Here is a 26,654-nt window from a genome sequence, read left to right on the forward strand (position 1 = left end):
TAGTCAAGAGACTTCTTGTAGGTAGCTGGAGCTGTGAATCTTTGCACCATTAGCCCAATGCATTTGAAACAAGTTTGTATTGTCACTAAAGATATTTCATTTCAGTTTCTTCCAGCCAACATCTTTCTTGTGACCTTGGAATTTTGAAAGGTATTGGAATAACAAATCAGATTTTCCTTTAATATAGTATGCACAAAATGCATAAAAGTCAAAGCTAAGCCACATTTAGATTAGCAAGTTAACTTTCCACAATGAAAATACTGCCTCTCTGGAACTTTTAATAGGAACCTGCATATGCATAATATTAGAGAACGGCGTTAATGTTAGGCAACAGTGGCAATACAACACAAACAGAATTGGGATTTTGATCAATCATGCAATGACGGAGTGGTGTAACAGGCAAGAAGAGCAGAGTGATCTACTCCTATATTTAAAGAAACATTAAGAATACCAGGAACCCAAACAGATATGCACTGGATATTGAGCTGGCCTAAATACATAATTACCAACAGAAAATTTGTGAACTTCACTGCAGCCAGATCAGATTGGACAGGCAATTCTAACCAGTCACCAGAGGTATGCTAGGCTAAATAAACATACGCTGTGTTTGACTTTTTTTTATTAACATTCTTAATTTATCAAAAATATTAGAAAACAGTCAAATACAAAACATACAATCAGAAACATGCCAAGAACAATCATTTCAACACCTACTAATGTTCTGTGAAAATATACTGCGGAACATCTTGAAAACAAATGTTTTAATGGAATAAGACAACAGATGGAAGTTAACTTCCTTAACATTGCACATAAAAAATTAAAGTTAACTTGTTAAACAAGCATTACTTTCTTTACACACCATATAGCTTGTGAAAAATCAAATTTCACAAACACAAAATATTCAGTTGTGGAAAGTAAAATTAAATTTCTAATTTGTTTTTCGAATGCTGGTCTGGTTCTCCAACATAATACTGCATAGATAAATACAGTTTTATGTAGTTTCACTTTATCATCTTTAATTACATTTATAATCATGGTACAGCAATATGATTAGACAGTATAATGTGTATCAATAATTAATTTACTTAGTACAATATTCAAGTAACATATCAATATTTTTGGCAACAATTTAAAGATTAACTATGAGATGTACACACGGCTTGGGATAATTCTAATGCTTATCCTCAAGATTACCTATTGACTAATTAAGAGTGATTACTGCATTGTATTTTACAAAGTAACAATGTACATAATAAGATACAATGAACATGTGTTTAACCAAATAACTGGGAAATCCCTTCTTAAAATCAATGCCCCAGTTACCAAAACCAAAAATTAAATTACATGAAGAATTTGTTGGAGTCTTTTGTTTTTAGTTCTCAAGACTTCAACGATTACACCACAAATACTTAAATCCAGTCAGTATGGTAAAACATACAGAAAATTCACCTTAACTTTGTTATGTTACATTATTACATTAGTTTTTTCCCCAAACATATTCCCAAGTTCAAAACTACAGAACAGAATCTTAATCATATGCAAAATCCAGATTTTGCACAGCACAAGCGAATGAACACAGAGTTATTGATATAATTAGAAAATATCTCCTAACACTCCGAGCGTCAATGTTTCTATTTTAAGTGTTATGGTAATGAGATAACTATTCAAATATAAAAGGAATGGAATCTGCCTCTTGATCCAAGGTGCTCAAATTCTTGAAAAAAGTCATTAAGTTCAACTACAGAAATCACTTGGGATTTCCTTTGCTTTGAATGTAGGGGAAATTTTGTGCACAGCTCATCAATTACTTGCTATTAATAATGTTAGCACATCCCTACAATTTAACATTAAAGAATCTTTTTGCTTATGAGGAAAATGGGGCAGCCAATCTTTTGGAGGCCAGAAGAGCAATCTCAGAAATAAGTCAATAGGAAATGCAAAAGAAATGTCTTTACTCAGAAAAAGACTGAAATGTGGAACTTAACATGACGATGAGCTGCTGTGATGGGTACAGTAGAGACACTTAACAGGATAGCACTGACTTAAAAAAAGTGGGATAAACTGATGAGTTGCAAAAAAAAACTCATGCAGAGCACAAATACCACCATAAATACCATCAGCATAAAGTAGTGTGATTAATTTGTTTCTACATAAATTCATTATGCTGCAGCACTTCTCAAAAATAAGTATATAATCTTAAGATTAATTTCCTAGGTAGGTGTGACATGCAATCATACATACTGAAATGTGACTGGCAAATAATTTGAGATAACTGCATGCCATGGTCCTACCATATGAGTAAATCTATTATAAACTAATAGCTGTCAATGGCTAATGCTTGAAGAAGGTATTTAATAGAGAAAAAACTATTCTAAAAACCACAAGAATTTTTCCAAAAGTAGGAGAGTTAATGCGTGTAAATACACCTTGCACTGCCATTACCTGAAAATACCGTAGCACGTTTTTAAAAAAATCCTTTTCCAAATATCGTTGTGGTCTGAGTAGTCATAATCAAGAAATTCTGTTACTTTATATTTTAGGTAATAGTTTCTATATATCATTCCTGAATTAATGTAAATAAGTACATTAAGCAGAAAGTGATAAAATGAAATCTGATAGTTGCTGGATTGGGCAAGCTCATACAGAGGACAAACACCAATGCAATACATTACTGTGGCCAAATGGCCTGTTTATGCATTGTAGATTCCATGTAGGTTTAGCAGGAGAGGCAGGTGAAACAATGATTAAAGGGAAACCTCGGGGTTTTGGGCTATGAGATTGAAAGATTAGAACATGTAATTTCACAGAAACATTGTTTACTAACATGGAAAGAAACAACATACATATCAGTTACCTCTACTGTAATAAAAAATAAAATGGTGCATATTGAAGGCAATATTACCAATACTTAAAGATAGGTTTTTATGCCACACAACTATACTTGTCAAGAGCAGCACTAAATCTTGCTGTTAATATTATTTAGTTTTTTCTTTTCTTCAAATTGTCTGTCCACCACCATGGATAGAGCTTCTAGGAACTTCTCCACTGTTACAGATGATGACTGAAAATATAGTGTAAAATAAGATAAAAATACAGAGCAGTTCAATTCAGTACATATTAATATAACAAATATAATTACTAATGGAATGAGAGACTAATTATTTTCAGAATGTCATAATTTTGTTTAGTTTTTGTCTGGCAGAAGAATAATGCATGTATTCTGATAATTTTAAATGATTGTGTTCAAATGCTGACCCTGGAAATTTTGAAGTGAAACTCACCCCCATACCAATGGTCGATTTTTAAAATCTGAAGCAAGCACTTGCTACGGACAGAAAATTGCAGACATGCCATTGTATACTGATTGGCAGTTTTCGTTGAACCAGAAAACAAATGGAGCATCCATTGAAGTAGTTGAGGTGGATATGATGACTCCATACAAAGGGAGTAGAAGGAAAATTATGAAACTCATGAGGGCACATCACAATTCTCAGTAATGCTTCTACAAGGCAGTCACACCAAATAAAGGATTTCACACCAAAACTGACAATACTGAGAAGCTGAGAATTCTTGATACGCTTGTGTTTAAGAACTATGAATCATAGCAATATTTTTCATTGCATACTCTGATCAACTTAATAAAATTTCATGTTAAAGCAGAACTGCAGTAGTAATCAAACAAAATATCAGAGAAGCATTGCATGACAAGCAGAATTTACAGAGTGAGGAGTTCAATATTACAAGTTGCAGATCTATTATCCAAATTCAAACTATAAACTGTGTCACTCTTCAAGGATGTTACTCGAGAGCTGCTGAGCACTGCCAATGCATCTTGATATTTCCCCACCCCCCCAATCCTATAGAACCCAAAATATTTTGCTTATACAAATTTAACTAAAAGGAATCACTTCCTGGCCAAGTAACACCAAAGTCAACTGTATCTAGCTACACCCACATTTCAGGTGAGTGTACATACAATATTTACACATCATGTATCCATCCATTAGCACACTCACAAATGGCTAAAGAAACCTACCTGAATGAACAGCGCATGAGCTAGAAATGGTAGCTTTCGCAAAACTCGTCCGCTAAGTCCTTCACTTTTCCTGAATTTCACAAAAATATGGAAAAATCACCACGATGAAAATTTTAATTCACACATCAGATCTTATGTAAGTGTTGATAGCACGTTAGTCACATCTAGAACCTGGTTGTACATTCCTAATGAGACACAGTATCAAGATCAGTATCTTTTTGTGGCTCATTTAATAATGGAAGGGCAACAGCTCTAACATTTGCCTTCAAACTAATGGATAATTTAATCTCAATGTTTCAGGTCAAAAAACTGAAAACTACTCTGCTATGAAGCTTCAATCACAACATGACAAAGTGTTTGATAGAGTGATATAGGGTTAAGTCACATCCCCTGAATCTTCCAGCATAAGCAATGAGGAGCAGATGTCAGCTATTTTCATATTCGGTGGTGTGGGGGAATTCACAGGACAATTGCAAAGATCGTCCAGCTACTTAGCCTTACAACACTGTTTTTAAAATGAAGCATTTCTGCTGTCATGCACAAATGATAACAAGGAACAGAAGGCAGGGGAAATACTAATTATTTGATAGCTTTTGGAAATCAATCAAGAACCACCAAGTAGTTTTGAATTATCCAGTAATATAACGATTACCATGCAGTACCTTATTTTTCTTCTATTATCAGAGCATATTGAAAACAAAATTGATTGAAGATGTATGTAGTCTTCACAGATTTGTTACATGGCAACTAAGTTGTGAATAATACCCAATGAGGAAATATCAGTACATGGAACTCACGCTGCAATATTCTTGAGTGCCAAACTCAACCTTGATACATCATTTTCCAAGAAACTGATCATCTGCAATTCTCTCAGCGTCAGCAGTTGCTGTCTGGGGTAGATGATCTGCCGCTAAAAAAGATAAAACTCTGTAAGGTAGTTCATCTTGCTGTTATGGTCTAGCCTCACAAAAGAAATTCACTTTACAATCTAAACATGAAATGACATGCATACTTCACGTTGGCAGTCAGTACCATACCTTCATCAATTCTTCTAGACAACCAAGGTAAATTTTAAAGATGGCAGCAGCAGATGGTGGCCCAATGTATTGCTTGATATCTGCTCGGTCCACAAAAGCCAAATCTATCTTTTCTGTGATATTTGATGTTGTTAGAATTACCACATTAGGAAATCTAAGCAACAGAATGAAGGTGGGAGAAAAATGTGGAATCTTTTAGAGAGAAATTAACAACGTGAACAAAATCTTTATTAGTTTAATAGCACAGACAGAGAATTTAAATGGAAGAGAGTTACATCCTGAAGTGTTGAGTTTGTGGTTACACCACAAAGATCATGCATCAGAACAATTTTACCATTATTTGCCTCCATCCCCAAGTAAGCTGATAGAGGGTGAAATGCACATAATGGGTCAATCATTACCAAATTTGTTAATTTTTAATTGACTGGAGATATCATGTTTAACTTAGTTACAAAGCAATTGATAAATTTTACTTTGTAATTACACTTTCCACAATTTCTATATTTTTCAACTACTTAATTAGAAAGCTTAAAACACTAATAGCAACTTCTACAAAATTAAAATTCATCATCACAATTATCAGAAAGATTAGTTCATCTACAAAAGGATTTATTCATAAGTAACTTCGTACCTACATTCTCACATGGGCACTTATACATGTGCCTGGTTTGTGTTTAATTTTTCTTCATTGGCAAATAACTCAAGCAACTTTTCGCCATTTAACTTGTTGCTCTGACAGTTCCTCACTCACACAATCTGGTTTTGTGCCAAAATTCATTATACCTGACCACTACACTATTTTTATTTCAGAAAATAAGATTTTCACTGACTTAAATATATGTGCCCAGAGGAGCTAATACAAGGGTCATGATACTAAAGTTGGTAATCCAATTCAGATCATTCAGTCCTTAAAACTTAACCACTACCATCTTTTTTAAAAATCAATATGGCAAATAATTTATTTCCTATTCTTAATTTCCCTCCACTACACCACCCTTGTCATATGCTAAAAAATGATGGGCTGTAGGATCATGCAGCAATTTTTACATGACAAGTTTGCAACCTCTGCCCAGTCACCAAAGAAGCCAGGTAGTACAGTTTAAAAGCAATGTTCCCTCTAATTTTTAAATGACCAATGTGATGCACCATCAATAGCTCTCGGAGACGAGAGGCGAACAATAGGCTTTTATTAGCTGCAAGAGACCACGATTAGTAGCAAGAGACCACCACACAACATCCTGGAGACTGAGGGAGGAGCAGTGCCTCCAACCGCTTTTATACAGGGGTCTGTGGGAGGAGCCACAGGAGCAGTCAGCAGAGGGGCGTGTCCAGACAGGTATATGTAGTTCACCACATTCACCCCCCCCCCTTTGTTTTAAAAGAGAGTCCCCATGGGGCGAAGTTTCTTACAAGTATGTTTACAGGTTAAGTTTATCAGGCGGTCGAATCTGTCGTTGCGATCTACGTAGCACCAGTGGTGATTGCACCAGTGATGGTGGTTAGGCTGGCTCCGGCCTGACTTGAGGTGTCAGCCCATTAGGCGTCAGTAATCCCTCATGCATGTGCGAGGCGCCCGGTATGGGAGTGTCGTGAGGAGTCTGTGTAGGGCTTGGTGTGCGCGGTGTCTCGTGGGTATACACCTCGGTGGGTACTGGGTTCATAAGTCACCGTGGAGCGTTCGGGGTAGGGGTCTGGTGCTCCTGCGGGCGCCAGGTCGCGGACGGAGACCGTGTCCTCCCGCCCATCAGGTAAGACCACGTAGGCATACTGGGGGTTCGCATGAAGGAGGTGAACCCTCTCGACCATCGGGGAGTATTTATTGCTCCTCACATGTTTCTGGAGCAGCACTGGCCCTGGGGACGTCAGCCAAACTGGTAGGCTGGTCCCAGTGGCAGACTTCCTGGGAAAAGAAAAGAGTCGCTCATGAGGGGTGGCATTGATGGACGTGCATAACAGGGAGCGGGAGGTGGAGTGCCTCGGGGAGGACCTCCTGCCAGAAAGACACCGGCAATCCCTTTGACTTAAGTGCTAAGAGTGTGGCCTTCCACACCATGGCATTCTCCCTCTCCACCTGTCCATTTTCCCGGGGATTATAGCTCGTGGTCCTGAGTTATTGATGGTGCATCAATTTTATTAGCTGCAAGAGACCACGATTAGTAGCAAGAGACCACCACACAACATCCTGGAGACTGAGGGAGGAGCAGTGCCTCCAACCGCCTTTATACAGGGGTCTGTGGGAGGAGCCACAGGAGTAGTCAGCAGAGGGGCGTGTCCAGACAAGGTATATGTAGTTCACCAACCTGCACAAAAATCTTATGCTGTGCAATTTTTTTGCCCAGTGACATGTGTGCATGAATTTTATATATAGAGGTATTCATTCTAACAGCTAGCAAAGCACTGTCACCAAGAACTTTGATCTCCTCTTTGTTTCATCGTTTTCACTCTTGTTCATCTGCACTCTCACAACAGCAGGCAATGAAGGATTTCCTTGCTGGAACTTTTACACACTATCCATATAGATTTGCTTGATAAATAACACTTTAAAAAGTTTCCAAATATCACTCCACTTCTTCCCACTTGCAAATTCTCCAGCAACTTCTGCATCATGACAATTCACACAGGTAACACCAGTTTCTGTATTGTACATAAATATTTCTCGTAGCTGCACGTTCCTGATCTCAGGCGTTATCGGTGTAGCAGTTTCTACTGTTTCATTAAGCCATTCCACTTTAAATGAACAAGCAGTTCTTTTGTGCTTCACACCCTTTGCTTCTTTGGAATTCAGAGTGAATCAATATTTTCTTCAATAAAAACAGTATAAATCTGTATAAATCTGGTTCTGAAATCTGCAGACAAATCAGCACAAACTCCACGTTGTCAACACCATCCACGAAAGAAACCAGAAAAGAAAATGTGACTGTGTATGATCGCAAAATGTACTTAACATGCCAATGAGATAGAGGGTGACAACCTTTTGTGCACTGTTTAAATTCCTTTGTGCGCTAGTAGCAAATGATTGGCTCACCTTAGAGGGAATATTGTTCAGAAACCAAAATTAATTAGCAAACTGAGTGAACTACATTTTCTTACTGTAAACAAATCATTTCAATATGCCTGCCAGCATTCTCTATCAAGTCAATAAGCTTTGTAGGTGCATAGTCTAATGGCCAGATGTAGTAAAAATACATCTTTTAACTCCTCTATTCAACTCCTAGAGTATCATCTATTCATTGCTTCAAAATCCTCTCACCAGAAATTGGCAATATCTGTTAATCAAACATTAAAGTTAAATTAATTTGATTCAGTTTTGAGGATGTCATTCAGCAAGTACTGTAATTGGTTCTTCAAATACTTAATCGTGGACTTCCTATTAAAATGGATATGACATTAAGACCATAAGATATAGAAGTAGGCCATTCAGCCCATCGAGTCTGCTCCGCCATTCAACCATGGGCTGATCCAATTCTTCCAGTCATCCCCACTCCCCTGCCTTCTCCCCATACCCTTTGATACCCTGGCTAATCAAGAACTTATCTATCTCTGCCTTAAATACACTCAATAACTTGGTCTCCACGGCTGCTTGTGGCAACAAATTCCACAGATTTATCACCTTCTGAATAACGTATTTCTCCGCATCTCTGTTCTAAATGGACGTCCTTCAATCCTGAAGTCGTTCCCTCTTGTCCTAGAATGCCCTTCCATGGGAAATAACTTTGCCATATCTAATCTGTTCAGGCCTTATAACATTCAGAATGTTTCTATGAGATCCTCCCCCCCATTCTCTTGAACTCCAGGGAATACAGCCCAAGAGCTGCCAGACATTCCTCATAGGTAACCCTTTCATTCCTAGAAACATTCTCATGAAACTTCTCTGAACCCTCTCCAATGTCAGTATATCCTTTCTAAAATAAGGAGCCCAAAACTGCACACAATACTCCAAGTGTTATCTCACGAGTGCCTTATAGAACCTCAGCATCACATCCCTGCTCTTATATTCTATACCTCGAGAAATGAATGCCAACATTGCATTCGCCTTCTTCACAACCGACTCAACCTGGAGGTTAACCTTTAGGGTACCTTGCACAAGGACTCCCAAGTCCCTTTGCATCTCTGCATTTTGAATTCTCTCCCCAGCTAATTAATAGTTTGCCCATTAATTTCTTCTACCAAAGTGCATGACCATACATTTTCCAACACTGTATTTCATTTGCCACTTGTTTACCCATTCCCCTAAACTATCCAAGTCTCTTTGCTGACTCTGTTTCCTCAACACTACCCGCTCCTCCACCTATCTTTGTATCATTGACAAATTTAGCCACAAATCCATTAATCTCATAGCCCAAATCATTGACATACATCGTAAAAAGCAGCGGTCCCATCACTGCCCCCTGTGGAACTTCACTGGTAACCGGCAGCCAGCCAGAATAGGATCTGTTTATTCCTATTCTCTGTTTTCTGCCAATCAGCCAATGCTCCACCCATGCTAGTAACTTTCCTGTAACTCCTTGAGATCTTATCTTGCTAAGCAGCCTCATGTGCGGCACCTTGTCAAAGGCCTTCTGAAAATCCAAGTACTCCTTTGTCTACCCTGCTTTTAATTTCCTCAAAAGAATTGCATTAGGTTTGTCAGGAAGGATTTTCCTTTCAGGAAACCATGCTGGCTTTGGCCTATCTTGTCATATCTTGTCAAGTACCTCCAGGTACACCATAATCTTATCCCTAACAATCAATTCTGACAACTTCCTAACCACTGATGTCAGGCTAACAGGTCTATAGTTTCCTTTCTGCTGCCTCCCACCCTTCTTAAATAGTGGAATAATATTTGCAATTTTTCAGTCATCCAGTACAATGCCAGATTCTATCGATACTTGAAAGATCACCATTAATGCCTCCACAGTCTCTCCAGCTACTTCCTTCAGAACCCGAGGGTGCATTCCAGGAGATTTATCCACCCTCAAAGCATTAAGCTTCCTGAGCACCTTCTCAGTTGTAATTTTCACTACACAAACTTCACTTCCCTGACACTCTTGAATGTCCAGAATACTGCAGATATCTTCCACTGTGAAGACTGATGCAAAATATGCATTCATTTCCTCTGCCATCCCTCATTACAATATCTCCAGCGTCATTTTGTATTGGTCCTATATCTACCCTCTACTCTTACCCTTTATATACTTAAAAAAGCTTTTAGTATCTTCTTTGATATAAGTCGCCAGCTTCCTTTCATAATTCATCTTTTCCTTCCTAATGACTTTCTTAGTTTCTTTCTCCAATTTTTTAAAGCTTCCCAATCCTCTGTCTTCCCACTAGCTCTGGCTTCCTTGTATGCTCTCTCTTTTGCTTTTATTTTGGCTCTGACTTCACTTGTCTGCCACAGTAGTGTCTTTCTTCCCTTTAAAAATTTCTTATTTGGAATATATCTGTCTTGCACTTCCCTCATTTTTCGCAGAAACTCCAGCCATTGCTGCTCTGCTGTCCTTCCTGCAAATGTCCCTTTCCAGTCAAAACCATACAGCAAATCATTTGTTTTAAACTATTACTGATAAAGCTAGATAATGTACAGGTAAGGAAGGTTTAAATTAAAATGGAAATAAAATCAAGTTCAGCGCTTGAATAGATAAACTTGTCACACTTTTTAGCCTAGCAATGAATTGAACTCAGTTTCTTAAGAGTACAATTTTATCATATTTAGAATTATCAAGCTTATATGGTGTAAAATACCATACAAATAATAGTACAGTTAAAACCCTATAAATTTAAAAGACAGAAAACTACCTGGAAATGGTATCTGTTAACTGATTAATAGAACTGTTGAAGTAGAATTCCGTAGTTTTTGTTGGAAGCATTCAGATACGAATGTTTAGATACAACCACTTTGCAGTTATGGTTACAAAGCTTCCCAATAATCAATTTCAGCTAATTGAGCAGGACTTCAGTATTTAAAAAGACAGTTGGCATTGAACCTTGTCAGACTCTAAAAAAGGATGTGATGCCAGGGATGACAAATGTGTAGGGAGTGTTAGAAGCATGCCCCCAGATTCACCAACCAGGAGTGTAATATACTAATTCATGGAATTCACACCCAAAGAGAGGCCCCATGCACCATGAGGCTTTCAATGCTGGCACTTAAATTCTGAACACTCAGAAATATCAACATATGCCTTAAGTATTACAAGTTTATAAACCATTGTATATGAATGTTTTCAACTGGTCTTCAGTTGCCCTGGCATCAGTTATCATACTTGAGACTCTAAACTGTTGATGGGTATAGGAATGAGACTGATGGGATTGTTCTGCTTGGAACCAAAATAGGTCCAATGGACTGTACAACCTCCTTCTGCATCACAGTAAGTGATGCTGCCTTGCAGGTCAAAACAGGAGGTTAGGCCACTGTTGGCATGCTTATCTGTACTGCTACCAGAGGATTGATTACTCTGCTGCAAAGCATATAACCACTAGAACAAAAGAGAAAACCTTTAAAACTAATAATTAGAGACTGCAGAGGTGGTTATACTATATGCGGTTAGTCATCTAGTTAAACTATAGGAATTAAATTTACCTTTTGATCTGGTCTATTTGTGTCAATACAGCATTAACTACTCGAATGGCATCAGATGGCTCTGTGCCAGCCTTTGAAATATTCCTGGCAGCTGTCAAACTTTCAACCTGCAGCACAAGAGACAGCAAGTGAGTAGATAATGAAACAGTTGCTCCTCCAAAAATAAAGTTATAATCAAATTTCTCCTTCTAGTCTCCTTCACTAGAGAAGGGCAGGAATATCACTTCGTTTTTAAAAAAAAGCATATTGAACAACACATTACAAGTTGCCAATGCACTGCCTATGTGGATAATGGAGTAAGTTACTCTGAAATATGAAAGAAAAATTAATTCGACAGCCCGTTTAGATCTCTTCATATTTCCAAGGATTGCAAATTCAACTTTGAAACTCATGACCTAGAATGAATCACCTAGATTTATTAAAAGAATTTTCTCCACTTTTGTTGTTCCCAATGATGATAAACAGCACAAATCAAGGATTAGCAATACAAACATGAAAAGTGGAAAGCAAAAGCAAGTTACTGAATATTCAATGGTAATGGTAAATTTCTGGTGAATTAGAATGAAATAAAATTACTATAAAACTGACCCTTTGTTGGTAAAAGAGCAGATAATCAGATTAAGCCGTATTTGCATAAATAAAATTTAGAAGACAACTCAGAATTTGTAGCACAGAAGTATTTGGACAATTATGTTCTGTGGTGGAACTTGTGCTCTTGTTGAATTTTCTTTCTACTTTATATCATAGCATTCAAAGCAAAAACAATCTAGAAAATATCTACCCAAGGTAATCTGAAATTCTCAGTAGTACTGTTGAATCATCTTACCTCATCAATTAAAACAAATACAAGGGATTCTGCATCCATTATTAAGTCCCGAATAGTTTGAAACATCTTTGAAACAAGTTTTCCACTCTGTTTAAATGATATTTTAATCAAAATTCAGTTAGTAGGAAACTACATCACTGTTGCAAAATGAAAGCAATGGTTTCACAGAATAAAACAATTAAGGGTTAGAAGTTAAATTATGCAGTGTATCTGTATGTGTTCCACACCCTCATTTGTGCACAATTCTGATCTAGTCTCATGCCCAAATATAACATACCTGTGATAACTCCTCACTAAATCACAAACGTTTGTGCACACGTCCAAAATACATAGAATTAATATCAATTCACATGTGACGCAGATGGTATAATGTGCCACTGTTTCCATACTGGAAGGTATGGTTCTATGCAGATCTGAGTGCAAGGATCAGGATGCACTCCCCTCACTGTTTCTCAGAGCACAGCCTTTCAAGATGGCCTTGCAAGTGACCCAAGATTTATGCTAATCACCCTCCATTCTTTATCAAATCCTTCAAAGCAGAAACATTGGCTACAGTTCACTCATGGCTGATAACACAGCAAATACAAACCCTGACAATAATATACTAGTCACAGAATGCAAAATCTAAGCTTGTGGATGGCAAAGGAAGTAATGGGACATTTTCCTAAATTTCTGGCAGCTCATTTGCATATATTTGTTTAATGTGCTTGATAGTACTGCTAATGATCTTATGAATAATTAGGCTCAACTATTGCGAAGCCTAATTTTTTGTCCACTCATCTAGGACATATGAAAGAGAAATTAGACACAAATATCAACTTAGAATTGATAAAATAACCAACAGGCATGATAGATTTACTAAACTTCAGTCCATAATTATCTTAAATAATTAGCTTTAGTGATCAAAATTGAAAATATTTAGCAAGAACAATTTAAAGCAAGATTCTGGGGTGTAAAAGGCAAGGCTTGTAAGATTGCAATTTCTTGTTTGCAAGTTCATTTTTTACAAGAAAATAATCACAAAAATGTGAAAAAGTACTGGGCATACTTACCTCTGAAAACCATTTGGAGAAGAGACTGTGGCTGTTGATTTCAATTAGTTGTCCATACCGGTACCTGAAAGACACAGTTGCAATAACATATTTGATTTTATTAGCCTCCTCAATTATTTTCAATTACTGATGAAAAGTCTCCATCTTTCTCATGTCATTCACACTAACAACTTTAAATTAAATATGGCTCAATAAAATGGCTGGATGATGAAATCTGGGCCCGGAGCAATCGCTGGGTAGTGCAGTCTAGGCCCAGTGCCTTTCGTAGCAGCGGTAACTGGGTCTAAATGTGAGGTACTATACACTGTTTACACAATTTAAATGCTGGCCCAGATCGGAGGTGAGAGCCAATTTCACTCACTCTCCACAATCTTCACTCCTCTCTCTAAGGTGTGGAGTCATTCGCTTTTTGTCATTGGGTCAACTTAAACACCAGCCCAGATAGACTGAAAAGACAGGGCATCGGTCAAGACGAGAGCCAATTTCACTCACATCTCTGCAAAGGTCATCTCCATGGCACTGAGGCCATGAAGACTGCCCCAGCTGCTGTGTTCCATGCTTGATTATATCATGAACTGATCAGCTAGGCTTTGGGTCTGCTCCTGAGTTCAGATCCAAGGACTAATTTTTCATTTGGAATGCTGTTGTTTGCATGATTAGTATTTTTATCTTTCTCCTGTGCATTGAGTGTTGGTCTTTTATTTTTATTATTTTTTCCTTTTAATTGGGCTCTTTCGGGTCTCTAGCCTTATATATTCTTTGATAATAAATGAATCTTGAATCTTAAAAATACCAGTCGTGCTCTTCACTTCCAGTAGTTTTTTTTGTTAAATGCCAGCAAATAAACATAGAATACTCAAGTTTATTGAAATAGCTTAATTCAATATAACATTAATTTTGTGAACTCTCACCGGTGAGAAAATCGAATAGTGAGCTTTTGAGCCAGTGCCTTACATAAAGACGTTTTCCCAGTTCCTGGAGGACCTATTTTAAAGAGACAAAACAGTATCATATTAACACTTATCTTGTTGTGATTACTGCATCATGATCAGGAATGCGCTGCACAAAGCAGATTTAATAGCAAATTTCAAATGGGAAGTGGAGGCATAATTGAAAGAAAAGGTAAAGATAGGAGAGGATGAGGCTCTTAAGAGCAGATGGCCCAGGTAACCAACCCTCAGGGAAGCGTGAGGCAATCAATCTTGGAATGACTTTTCTCACTTCCCTCCCAGCTAGCTCATTTCCACAGAAGAAACCACAATAGCCCATATAATCTGCAAAAAATGTCCTCATTTCAACTTAAAGTGTAGCTTTTATGCAGCAATCATGAATGCAAATTCTGTACCTCTGTGAAAAAGCTTAAGTATTTTTCTGTAAGCTAAGTTCCTTTAAACAATTTGTCCATTTCCTTTGGGTCACGATTTAATAAAGCAAAGAATACACTTGGCTGTTCTATTTCCATCATTTTCTTTTCACCTTTAAAAGACAATCTTTAATTTTTTTTTAAAAAAAGCTCTTTGTACAGCTGGAAAATATTTTCTGCATTATTCATGCAGAATCTTAAACTGTTTCTAAAGCAGATAGGTCAAGCAGATTTTGTGTATGGTTGTAAAACAGAAGATAACATTGTTGTTCAAATCTAACTGTCTCAAAGTGCTTGACACCAACATTCAGTATTCTCAACTACCTAGCATTCTATTTTCGACTCCTGTTTTACATCATTGCTTTCTAATGATTTCCAGAGTGCAGACTCGTTGTTCACCAAATATCTACCCTAAATACAAGAGATTCTGCAGATACGAGGAAATCCACAGCAGATACAAAATGCTGGAGAAACGCAGGTCAGGCACCATCTATGGAAATGAATAAATAGTCGACATTCTGGGCTGAGACTCTTCTTCAGGACTAGAAAGGAAGGGGAAGATACCAGAATAAAAAGAAGGGGCAAGGAGGAGGACGACAAGCTCGAAGGTGATAAATGAAGTCAGGCGGGAAAGGTAAAGGGCTGGAGAAAAGGGAATTTGATAGGAGAGTGGATCATGAGAAAAAGGCAAGGAGGAGGTCATAGGCAAATGAGGAGAAGAGGAGGGAAGAAGCTAGAGTGGGGAATAGAAGAGGGAAGGGGGTGGAGGGAAAAAATTACCAGAAAGAGAAATTGATGTGCATGCCATCAGGTTGGAGGCTACCTAGACGGAATGTGAGGTGTTGCTCTTCCACCCTCAGAATGGCCTCATTGGTCCATCCTCACCATGGACCAACATGTCGGAACAGGAATAGGTATGGGAATTAAAGTGGTTGGCCACAGTAAAGTTCTGCTTTTGGCAATTTATATCAGGTCTCAGTGCAGAGGGAGTCACATTGGCATATTTTTCCATACAAATCATTGACGAGTACAAGGAGCAGGAAACCTAACAGTTTTTACCCTTTACTGACTGGAGTGTTGAAAAGAAAAGAAACATCAGTTTTGACCCTGTTCTTTTACCCAATTCTATAGTTGTTCTAAAGCTGAGAAAATACTTACAAAATATCAGATTAAATGTGGTAGTATGCATTATAATTTCTAATCTCACAAACTACTGCATTTTGAAAGTTCCAATTTAGATACATTATCCTTACCAAAATGGTTTTAAAATCTGGAGGAAATCAATATCTACATGAACAAATACCCAGATGCATAGAGGATCCACTGATGGCAGTAATATTAGGAGATGGAGCATGTCAAATTGACTGGGGTACCAAAACAAAATATATTAATAACAGCAAACGCGCCAAGACTAACTAACCATGGAGCAGCACCACTCGATTCCATGTAATCAGATTGCTGTCAACATTTCTGTCAGAAAACAGCAAGGTGGTTGAGACGTAGTCAAGTAACTGGAAGAAATTAGTTATTGTAGGTTAGCATGTAAAAGAATATCCAGTTCAAGCATACTCTAAAAAAAATAGTAGATAAATTCAATCAGACTTTATAAAATAGAGAAAACTGCCAAAAACAAGTGTTTTATTGCATTTAAACATCCACAGTACTGATTATTAAACATCTTCCTGCTCCTACTGTACATGTAGAAAATTCTATGCTGCCCCGCCGCCCTAACCATTTCTTATCCTATCAATATCATTACTCCTGGCTTCTTGACGTTGTTTGGCTCAAGTTTAAAACTATTGTCCTCTTCTCAGTCTCTGCATTTCTACAATTATACAGCTGCACATTTGACCACTTTTGAGATATTGTTCCAATGATTATCAATACCCGACAGAGCTTTACAATTCATGACCAACGATAACTTTCCAGGGAATTATTTTGCAAGTGAGTATTCCTGATGGCACTGAAGCATCGAAGGTTATTTTTAAAGAAATGAGGGGAGATTGATAGCAACATGAAGGACTGATATAGAATATTAGAAATATATCAGAAAGTAATTTGAATGAAATTAATATTTTTGAGGGTATTCCAAATAAATATTCCTAAATGCATCTACAAGTCTAAAACAATAACACTATAAATAAACTCTACAAAACCAATGTAGTGTTGTAACTTTTGGAATCACTTACTTGTGATTTAACTTCACTATCATATACCAAACTCTCCCAGAGTCCATGAAATTCACCTATAAAGATGGGATTTTAAAAAGTATATTTAGTGACATATAGGAATAATTTCAGTGCATAAATTTCTAAAACATTTAGCTGTTTTTCTATAAGTACTCCTGTATATGATGGAAAATTCATTTATAACACATTTTTAGCACAATAAATTACCAGTCAGATAACATGCATACCATGATTCTTATAAATAGCTAAAGTAAATTTGACCATTATTCTTTGCAGACAGGTCAACATAATCCAATTAGATTCAAAAATAGCCTGAACAGTCAGTGCTGTACATCTTCCAGATATGAATTGAAGGATACCTTCAACAGTTTCATAAAATCTTGTAAAGATTTTTGATTTTAATAATTATCTTTAAACCAAGAGCATCAAAAAATTATATATATAAATATATAAATAATTAATGATTTTTACCAAGAAGCAATTTGATTCTGTTCCTCAAAATGTGTTCTGCTACCTTGAAAAAATGGCTGATTGCAACAAAAGATTAATTTGAAAGGCTTGCAAAGGATCTAACAAGGTACTAAAAGTAGAAAAAGAGATAAACTAAAGGCCCTGTTCCTAAGTCACAGAATCATGTAACACAGATGTCTTATCAATTGAGTCTGTCCCAAATCGTCAGTAAAGTTTTGCATTAAGCTTTTAAGACCTTGGCCTCAGCACTTCCTTGTGTTATTAGATCCTCGATGCCCTCATTTGGCAACAACATCTCCTCCACAATTTCCATCAGCACAGGTGCATCTCAAGGCTGTGTGCTTAGCCCTATACTCGCCTCACTTTACACTTTCGACTGTGTAGGTAAGTGCAGCTCCAATGCCATATTCAAGTTCGTTGACAACACCACTGCCATAGGCAGAATCAGAGCATATAGGAGGGAATTAGACCATAAGACATAGGAGCAGACTTAGGCCATCTGGCCCATCTGGTCTGCTCTGCCATTCAATCATGGCTGATCCTTCTTTTCTATCTCCTCCTCAACCCCAGTTCCTGGCTTTCTCCCTGTAACCTCGAATGTCATGTCCAATCAAGAAACTATCAACCTCTGCTTTAAATACACCCAACGACCTGGCCTCCACAGCTGCATGTGGCAACAAATTCCACAAATTCACTACCCTTTGGCTAAAGAAATTTCCCCACATCTGTTTTGAAAAGGCGCCCCTCTATCCTGAGGCTATGCCCTCCTGTCCTACTTTCCCACCATGGGAAACATCCTTTCCATCTACTCTGTCTAGGCCTTTCAACATTCAAAAGGTTTCAATGAGATCTCCCCTCATCCTTCTGAATTCCAGCAAGACAGACCCAGAACTATCAAATGTTCCTCATATGATAACCCTTCCATTCCTGAATTGAAGGTACTGAAAATCTGGCTAAGTGGTGCCACAACAGCAACCCTTAGTTAATGTCAGCTAGATCAAGGTGCTAATTATTGACTTCAGAAGGAGGGAACCGAAGGTCCATGAGCCAAGTCTTCATCGGGGAAATCTGAGGTGGAAAGAGTCAGCAACTTTAAATTCCTTGGTATTATCACTTCAGGGGACTGTCCTGGGCCTGGCACACTTCTACTTCCTTAGAGGTTTGTGAAGATTCAGCATGACATCTAAAACTTTGACAAATTTCTAGAGATGTGCGATGCCTGCATCACAGCCTAGTGTGGAAACACCAATGCCCTTGAACAGAAAATCCTACAAAAAAAAAAATAGTGGATACAGCCCAGTCCATCATGGGCAAAGCCATCTCCATCTTTGAGCAAATCTACAGAGCGTTGACACAGCAAAGCAGCATGCATCATCAGGAACCCCCACCGGCCATGTCATGCTCTCTTCTGCTACCATCAGGAAGGTGGTACAGGAGTCTTAAGACTCTCATCATTTTCAGGAACAGTTATTACCCCTCAACCATCAGGCCCTTGAATCAGAGGGGATAAATAACTTTACTCAACTTCACTTGCCACGTCAATGAATTGTTCCCACAACCTATGGGCTCACTGTCAAGTAATCTTCATATGTTCTCAATATTGATTGCCTAATTATTATTTCCTTTTTTCCCCCACCCACAGAACTGAAGTTTATGGCATGTTTTTGTTTCTCACACCTTTTTCTGTAAACTAGAGACTGTTAAAATCCCAGGAGATCAGCAGTTTCTGACATAATCAAACCATCCCATCAGACACTAAGATTCATTCCATGGTCAGTCACTTAAATCACATTTTCCTCATTCTGATATTTGGTCTGAACAATAACTGAACCTCTTGACCTTACCTGCATGTTTTCATGTATTTAGTCAATTTCACATGATTGGCTGAGTAGCTATTTGCATTAATAATCAGGTGTACAGGTGTACCTAATAAAGTGGCCAATGAGTGTATTCCACCAGGTATCCTCATCCAAATCATTGCTATAAATTGTTAACCACTGAGGCCCAAATATCAGTCTCTGTGGTAACCACTGGACACAGCTTCTCAACCTGAAAATGGCAAGTTTATTCTTTGTTTTCTATTAACTATTGCGCAATTCACTCCAGTGATATTAATCCCAGTTACAAACACTTTTGAAAGATAGTACCAAAATTAATTTTTAACTCTTTCATGTGGAGAATTTTAGAACCTTTGAACAAGACAACACTACAGTTTGGTCATAACTAATAAATAAACATGATCACAAATAATGCAAGTTTAACAACCTGAAGTACTAAATTGCTTTTTTTTCCCAAAACACATGTTGAATGTTTCCAGCATTATACATTTAGTGTTCAGAATCAGAATCAGGTTTATTATCACCAGCACGTGGTGTGAAATTTATTAACTTACCAGCAGCAATTCAAGGCAATACATACTATAGAAGAAAAAAATAATCTAGCACAGAAAAAAATAACAATACCAATAATAAATAAAATAAAAAATAAACAAGTACATCAATTACATATATTGAATAGATTTTAAAAACATGTAAAAACAGAAATACTTTTTTTTTTTTAAATTAGTGAGGTAGTGTCCAAAGATTCAATGTTCATTTAGGAATCGGATGGCAGAGGGTAAGAAGCTGTTCCTGAATCACTGAATGTGTGTCTTCAGGCTTCTATACCTCCTACCTGATGGTAACAGTGAGAAAAGAGCATGCCCTGGGTGCTGGAGATCCTTAATAATGGATGCTGCCTTTCTGAGACATCACTCCCTGAAGATGTCCTGGGTACTTTGTAGGCTAGTACCCAAGATACAGCTGACTAGATTTACAACCTTCTGCAGCTTCTTTCAGTCCTCCGAAGTAGCCCCTTCATACCAGACAGTGATGCAGCCTGTCAGAACGCTCTCCACGGTACATCTATAGAAGTTTTTGAGTGTATTTGTTGACATATCAAATCTCTTCAAACTCCTATTAAAGTATAGCCACTATCTTGACTTCTTTAGAACTACCGGTACATCAATATGTTGGGACCACGTTAAATCCTCAGAGATCTTGACACCCAGGAACTTGAAGCTGCTTACTCTCTGTACTTCTGATCCCTCTATGAGGATTGCTGTTCCTCTGTAAGGTCTAATTTATGTTCTACTAGAAAAAAATGCAAAATTATGATGGGCTGCTTGAATATTTATTGAAAATTGTTCAACTCAGGATCTCTGACGGTCACTGTACAAGTATTAACTGGGAGATTGCTTTGGGTATTGACATACATACCAGCAGGTAAGAGCCAGTTATTTGATGCAGGCATATTCTCCTCTTCCCCTTCCAGAACCTCAGCAGATGGACCTTCTTCATTCAGATGAAATATATAAATTGAAAGATTGGATTTTGTCAGGTCAATAGGCTGCAAGAGACACATAACAAAATTATATAAGAGCAATGAGATATTTAATAATTAAGTAAAGATATATGTTGTGGTTTTGTATGCAAGAAGTAGAAATAACTCAAAAAATTAGCACTGCCGAAAGATGACTTCCCCCCCATGAAGAAATAACTTATTTTTAATTTTAAAAATTGCACTTAATTTACATTTAACCTATGTACATGGGTAATACTGTACTAATATTTCTTAAATTAATTTATAGAACATAAATTATTTTTAGAAGTCTCCACAAAATAGTATTCATGGGTTATATTTAAAATTTATTATCGAAGTTTATTTTTCTGGAATCAATCTATTAAGATATAGTTATTTTAATTTTAAGCACTGCTGACAGTCATCAGCACTCACATTATGGGGTAATAAATCACAGAAAAGGAAACACAATTAAAAATAATATTTTCTGATATAAAGCAGTGGTAAAGTTTATGCTCATCTATTTCATTCAATGCCTGATTTGTAACTTCTGCCCTGCCCTCGAGTTCCAGTCCAGACGAAGGTTTGTTACCTGAAGCACCAACTGTCTATTTCCCTCTACATATGCTGCCTGACCTCCTGAGTACCTCTAGGAGCTCATTTTTTGCCCTGATTTCTATCAGTTCAGCAGGGAGTTGATTCTCACTAGAGAGTGCCTGTCTGTACATTTTACTTGTCAGATTCAGTAAATAAATTATGTTTCAAACATGGAAGACACAAAAGTTCTTGGTGGCCAAAACACTAAGAACTGAAATGGGTTCAATCATCTCCATGACAGTCAGACTTGTGCATTTAATATTTCAGTACTATTTGAGTAATATTGTAAATATATTGTTTGATTAAGCATTCTTTGTTGAAATAATTTATCACAGGTTTATGTAATAGAGCATGAATGACATACGTCATAAGTGCTTTGTGCTAAATGTAAAATTAAGAATGTACACGAGTTATCCCAACTCAGTGTTTTTCTTTTGATTAATGTCTGGAGTTACCAAAACATAACAGTAGTGACAAGGAAGTTTTAAACAAATCAGAGAAGAATACCTACCTGTTAAATCACAGTGAGGCATTCAAGTTGTTGTTTTTTAAAAAGCTCAGTGAGACAGAGTTTAAAGAAAGGGCAGAAAACTGACAAATTTGCAGGTTCATAAACAGCGAGTACCGGCGGAAAATAATCTTAAATTTGGAAAACAAAGCAGAAATGGTTGCCTACATCGTAAAGATAGACATGTTCAATTGCACAAAAGATCAGCTAAAATATGTATACGGAACATATTAAGCAGTATTTTAAAGCAAATTGTTATGATCCCAGCCCCCTCCTTTGTGAGAATCACCAGAGCCCTAGTGAAGGGGGAGTCAATGACCCAAGAGAAGAGAGAGATACGTGCAGTGTCCCACGTTTCACGGCGAGGCAAAGCTGGCGCCGGTGGTCATTGTCTCAAGGAGACACCTTTTGTGAATTGGGAACTGTACTACGTGTATACCCTCAGGGCAATGTGGGTGGAGAGATGGAGAGAGATTGCATCATCCCCTGATTGACATCTGAGACCCCGTGAGTTCAGATAAAAGAGGGGTTATAAAGACGGCCTCCCAGACGCACCAGAAGACACGCTAGGAATCCTGCGATAGCGTTTTAATAGCGACAGCCGGTGGTGGGGTTCGTGTGCGTCTTTTCCTTGCTTGGGATTGGCGACCTCACCACGGAAGAACGGTTTAGCTACAGGGGAGGCCACAAGTGAGCGTCCATTCCCCAACGAGACTTCGACGAACCGAACTCCTGAAGGTTGGAAAAACCTGCCAGGTAACTGTTTCATTTAATTTCTACCTCTCTCTCTCTCTCTTTAACAAAGTGCACCAACGTGACACCACAACCGACGGCAGCTGGTGGAACTGCAGTGACCGCAAGAGACTTTCAGATATACAGCGGACAATATATACATTACCCCTAGACAACAATAGAGTTTGTTTCTTATTGGTTATTACTATACCTGCGCTTTAGATTGAGTATTGATGACGTATGTTATCAAAATGTTTGTATTAACCTTACGTTTGTGCCCCTTTATAAATAAAAACGTTTGAAAATGGTACCATCAGACTTCAGCGGACCTCTCTATCTTTGCTGGTAAGTGATCCAGTTACGGGATACGTAACAAAATGAAATAGCCAATGAGAAGTGTGTGCCATATTTGCTGAGTGCATTGGGTTGAAAGGCATTGTTTACTTGGACGTTTGACTGCTTCAAGCAAACCAGCTGAAATGAACTTTGCTGATATTGTGAAAGTAATACAGGAACATTTAGAACCCAAACTACTGTTGACTACAATACCCTTTAGACTTCATAGGCAGAATCAGAAGGCAGGGGAGTCCATTTAAGCTTATGTGACTGAATTGAAGAGATTGTCTGAGCATTGCCAGTTTAATGTTGGACTTAATGAGGCACCAAGAGTTCACTTACTTCGTAGAATCTTCCAAAAAAGCATTCAAAAACTCCTCCTAACTGAAGCACAACTTACATTTGAGAGAGTTGAAATGGTTGTATCAATAGAAACAGCAGACAGAGACACATCTGAGTTGGAGTCAGGAATGAAAGTGAGCACAAACAAAATTGCAACATCTAAACAGAAACTGGCCTAAACAAACAAATTGCATTATCATTGTTGCAGGAGCTCACATATACCAGACCAATGCAGGTTTAAGGGTGAAACTTGCAGAAAATGCAACAAAGTAAGACACATACAAAGAGCATGTCAGGCATGTCATTCATTGCACGGGGAAGAGAAAAAGATGAAAAGTCAAGTTGCAGTTTCAAAAAGAGCACTAATCAGCATGCTGTTGAAGATAAATATGATGATGAGAATGACCCAGTGCTGCTTATGCTTGAGATTTACAATGTGAAAACTAACAAGTGACAATATGGCTTATACCAGAAGTGAAAGGAAAATTAATTGAAATGGAATTGGACACTGGCTCAGCTGTTTTCAGTCATTCTACAAAATGAATTTGAACGGCATTTCAAAGATACTAAACTGAAGCCTACAGAGATCCAACTAAGAAATTAAACTGGAGAAAAGATAACTCATGTGGGAATGGTATTTGTAACAGTTAAATACAACAACCAATAAGTCACATTGGGTAAAAACAAATAGGAGGGCCAGCATAGTGGGGCTGTGAATGGCTGAGACAATAACAACTTGATTGAAGATCCATTCACAATGTGCATGCCACATCCCCTGTAATAGAGTCAACTGAAAGCAAATTAAGAAAGGTACTAGATGATGCCACAGCAGTGTTCAAAATGGCACTGGAAAACTCAAACATATCAAGGGTAAAATAGTGCTGAATGAAAATACCACACCCAAGTTTTACAATGCCCTTTCAGTTCCTTATACCACCTGTGATAAAGTAGCGAGTGAGCTAGATTGCATGGAGGTTGAAGGAATTCTTTCCAAGACTGAGTGGAGCCAAGGAGAATGGATCTGTCTAGACCTGTGGTGACTTTAAGGTCACCATCAACCCAGTACTGAAAGTAGATAAATACCTGTTTCCCAGGATAGAGGATGTCTTTGCAAATCTTTCTGGAGGAAAACACTTAACTGAGTGCGAAGTGGACTTAACTGAGACCTACCTACAGATGGAGATGGAAGAGTCCAAAGTGTTACTCACCATAAATACAGTACTCAAAAAGAGCTTTATCACTATAATAGGCTTAATTTTGGGGTAGCATCTGCATCTGCACTGTGGCAGAAAGCTATGGACCAGGTGTTGCAAGGTTGTCCTGGCACTCAGTGTTACCTGAATGACATATATACAGGTAAGGATTGCGAGTTAGTTAGAGCTTTATTGTCATTGCTAAGGACAATGAGATTGCAAATCTACTCCATTCAGTGCAAAACTGAACAATGCACACTGGCAAATCAATTACTAAAAACACAATGACTAGATTTAAAATAACATCAGTTATTTAGAATGACATCTATGTTACAACTGAATTAAAATAAACAACTCTGAAATTAAAAGAAACAGTGGCTCACCCATGAAAATATTGTAAAATACATTAAATATAAAATAGCATCAAGAATTATGTTTCTGTTGTTACGAATGTGCCACAACTCTGAGGGGCTGAAGGGTACAAAGTAGCCCCCTCCTTCTTGAGAATCACAAGATCGCTATTAATTCGGGTCTGGGACCCAGGAAATGAGAGAGAATCCTCAAGGTTTTGGAATGTGTCCTGGCCTCAGCAAGACAAAGCCACGGATAACGGCCATTGTCTCTTGGAGACGGAATTGTGTATTGAGTACTGTACTATTCATTGAAGCCCTCAGGAGATGACCAGAGTAGGCTGGTTGAGGGATTGCATCATCCCAACCTGATTGACATCTGAGACCCCGTGAGTAAGGATAAAAGAGGGTCTGGGGAACAACCCCTTCAGACACACCAGGAGAAACGTATGAGACCGGTGGAGGCTTGTGTGTGTGTCCATCCTGGCCCGGATGACAAGTCCTCCACGGAACGGCCTCGCTAAAGGACGAATACGGATCAAGAGCGGATAAAGGAAAGCCGGCAAGTTTCTGTTCTCAAAATCTCTCTCTCTCTCTCTCCAACAAAAGGCTGCAGCCTGAATGAACTGAGTGACTTTTATATTTCCATCGGACAATACATTATCCCCTAGACAACGATAGAGCTTATTTCTTATTATTATTATACCTGCACTTTTAGATTTAGTATTGACGACGTATATTATCTGTATGTTTGCATTGATATTATTTTTGTGTATTTTTACCAATAAATACTGTTAAAAATAGTACCATCAGACTTCAACGGACCTCTCTATCTTTGCTGGTAAGTGACCCAGTTACGGGGTTCATAACACTGTATTGTACATAGCACCTATTGTTCAGTTACACAACAGCCCTGGAGAAAAAGCTGTTTTTCAGTCTGGATGTGCATGCAGAGATGTTTCTGTATCTACAGCTGCACGGTAAAGATTGAACAGATGTTTCCTGGGGTGGGCGAGTCCATCACAGTTTTGCAAGCCTGCCATAGATATTTGAGAGTTGTAGATGGCTTTCATAACTGGTAGTCGTGACCCAATGATGTTAGGTGTAGTCCTGATCATTCATTGAAGTGCTTTTGGTTGATCTTGTTGCAGCTAATGAACCAGAATGACATGCAGTAGGTCAGTATGCTCTCACTTACACATTGAGAAAGGTTTAACAGCAGGTTTTGGGGCAGATTTGCTCTCTTTAAACTCCAAAGATACTATAGGCACTGCTGAGCCTTTCTTACTCAAGGCGGTGTTGGTGGTCCTCTGTGATGTTGTATGCCGCAGCGTTGCTGCAACTGTAAGCAATATCCTGAGCCCTGAACAGGTGCTGGACAATGTTGTTCATCCATGGCTTCTGAATTGTGAATACACAGATGTTTTTATTGCTGGTGACATTGCCTGAACAGTATCTGATATAGTACATGACTGTAGTGATATATTCCCCCAAGTCAATTCCCAAATCATGCATTGCTTCGCATGCAAACAAGTTCCAGCCGCTGCAGTCGAAGCTGTCCTAAAGTCGTGAGACAGCTCCCTTAGGCCTTATGCAACTGACAGTAATTGGTTATAACTTGCTTATAACTGGCCTGTAGGCCCGAATTAGAAATAAGAGACAGGTGGTCAAACAAACCCAGATGAGGGCACAGATAAGCCCTGTATGCACCTGCAATATTTGTG

At 38.1% G+C, this 26,654-nt stretch overlaps 1 protein-coding gene across 1 annotated transcript in view; it reads right to left on the reverse strand.

Moving 5' to 3' along the window:
• Nucleotides 1-743: 743 nt before the first annotated feature.
• Nucleotides 744-26,654, reverse strand: part of trip13 (thyroid hormone receptor interactor 13) — a 31,675-nt gene continuing 5,764 nt past the window's right edge. The window contains exons 4-14 of the mRNA XM_073024151.1: nt 20,791-20,920; nt 17,063-17,118; nt 16,294-16,384; nt 14,422-14,494; nt 13,511-13,574; nt 12,459-12,545; nt 11,633-11,739; nt 5,074-5,227; nt 4,834-4,946; nt 4,037-4,106; nt 744-3,061 (exon numbers count right to left, since the gene is read on the reverse strand). Of these exons, the coding sequence (XP_072880252.1) occupies nt 2,957-3,061; nt 4,037-4,106; nt 4,834-4,946; nt 5,074-5,227; nt 11,633-11,739; nt 12,459-12,545; nt 13,511-13,574; nt 14,422-14,494; nt 16,294-16,384; nt 17,063-17,118; nt 20,791-20,920 (1,050 nt within the window). The 3' untranslated portion in view covers nt 744-2,956. The remainder of the gene's footprint in view (nt 3,062-4,036; nt 4,107-4,833; nt 4,947-5,073; nt 5,228-11,632; nt 11,740-12,458; nt 12,546-13,510; nt 13,575-14,421; nt 14,495-16,293; nt 16,385-17,062; nt 17,119-20,790; nt 20,921-26,654) is intronic.

Source organism: Hemitrygon akajei, chromosome 20, assembly GCF_048418815.1.
Source record: "Hemitrygon akajei chromosome 20, sHemAka1.3, whole genome shotgun sequence".
NCBI classification, from domain to species: Eukaryota; Metazoa; Chordata; class Chondrichthyes; order Myliobatiformes; family Dasyatidae; genus Hemitrygon; species Hemitrygon akajei.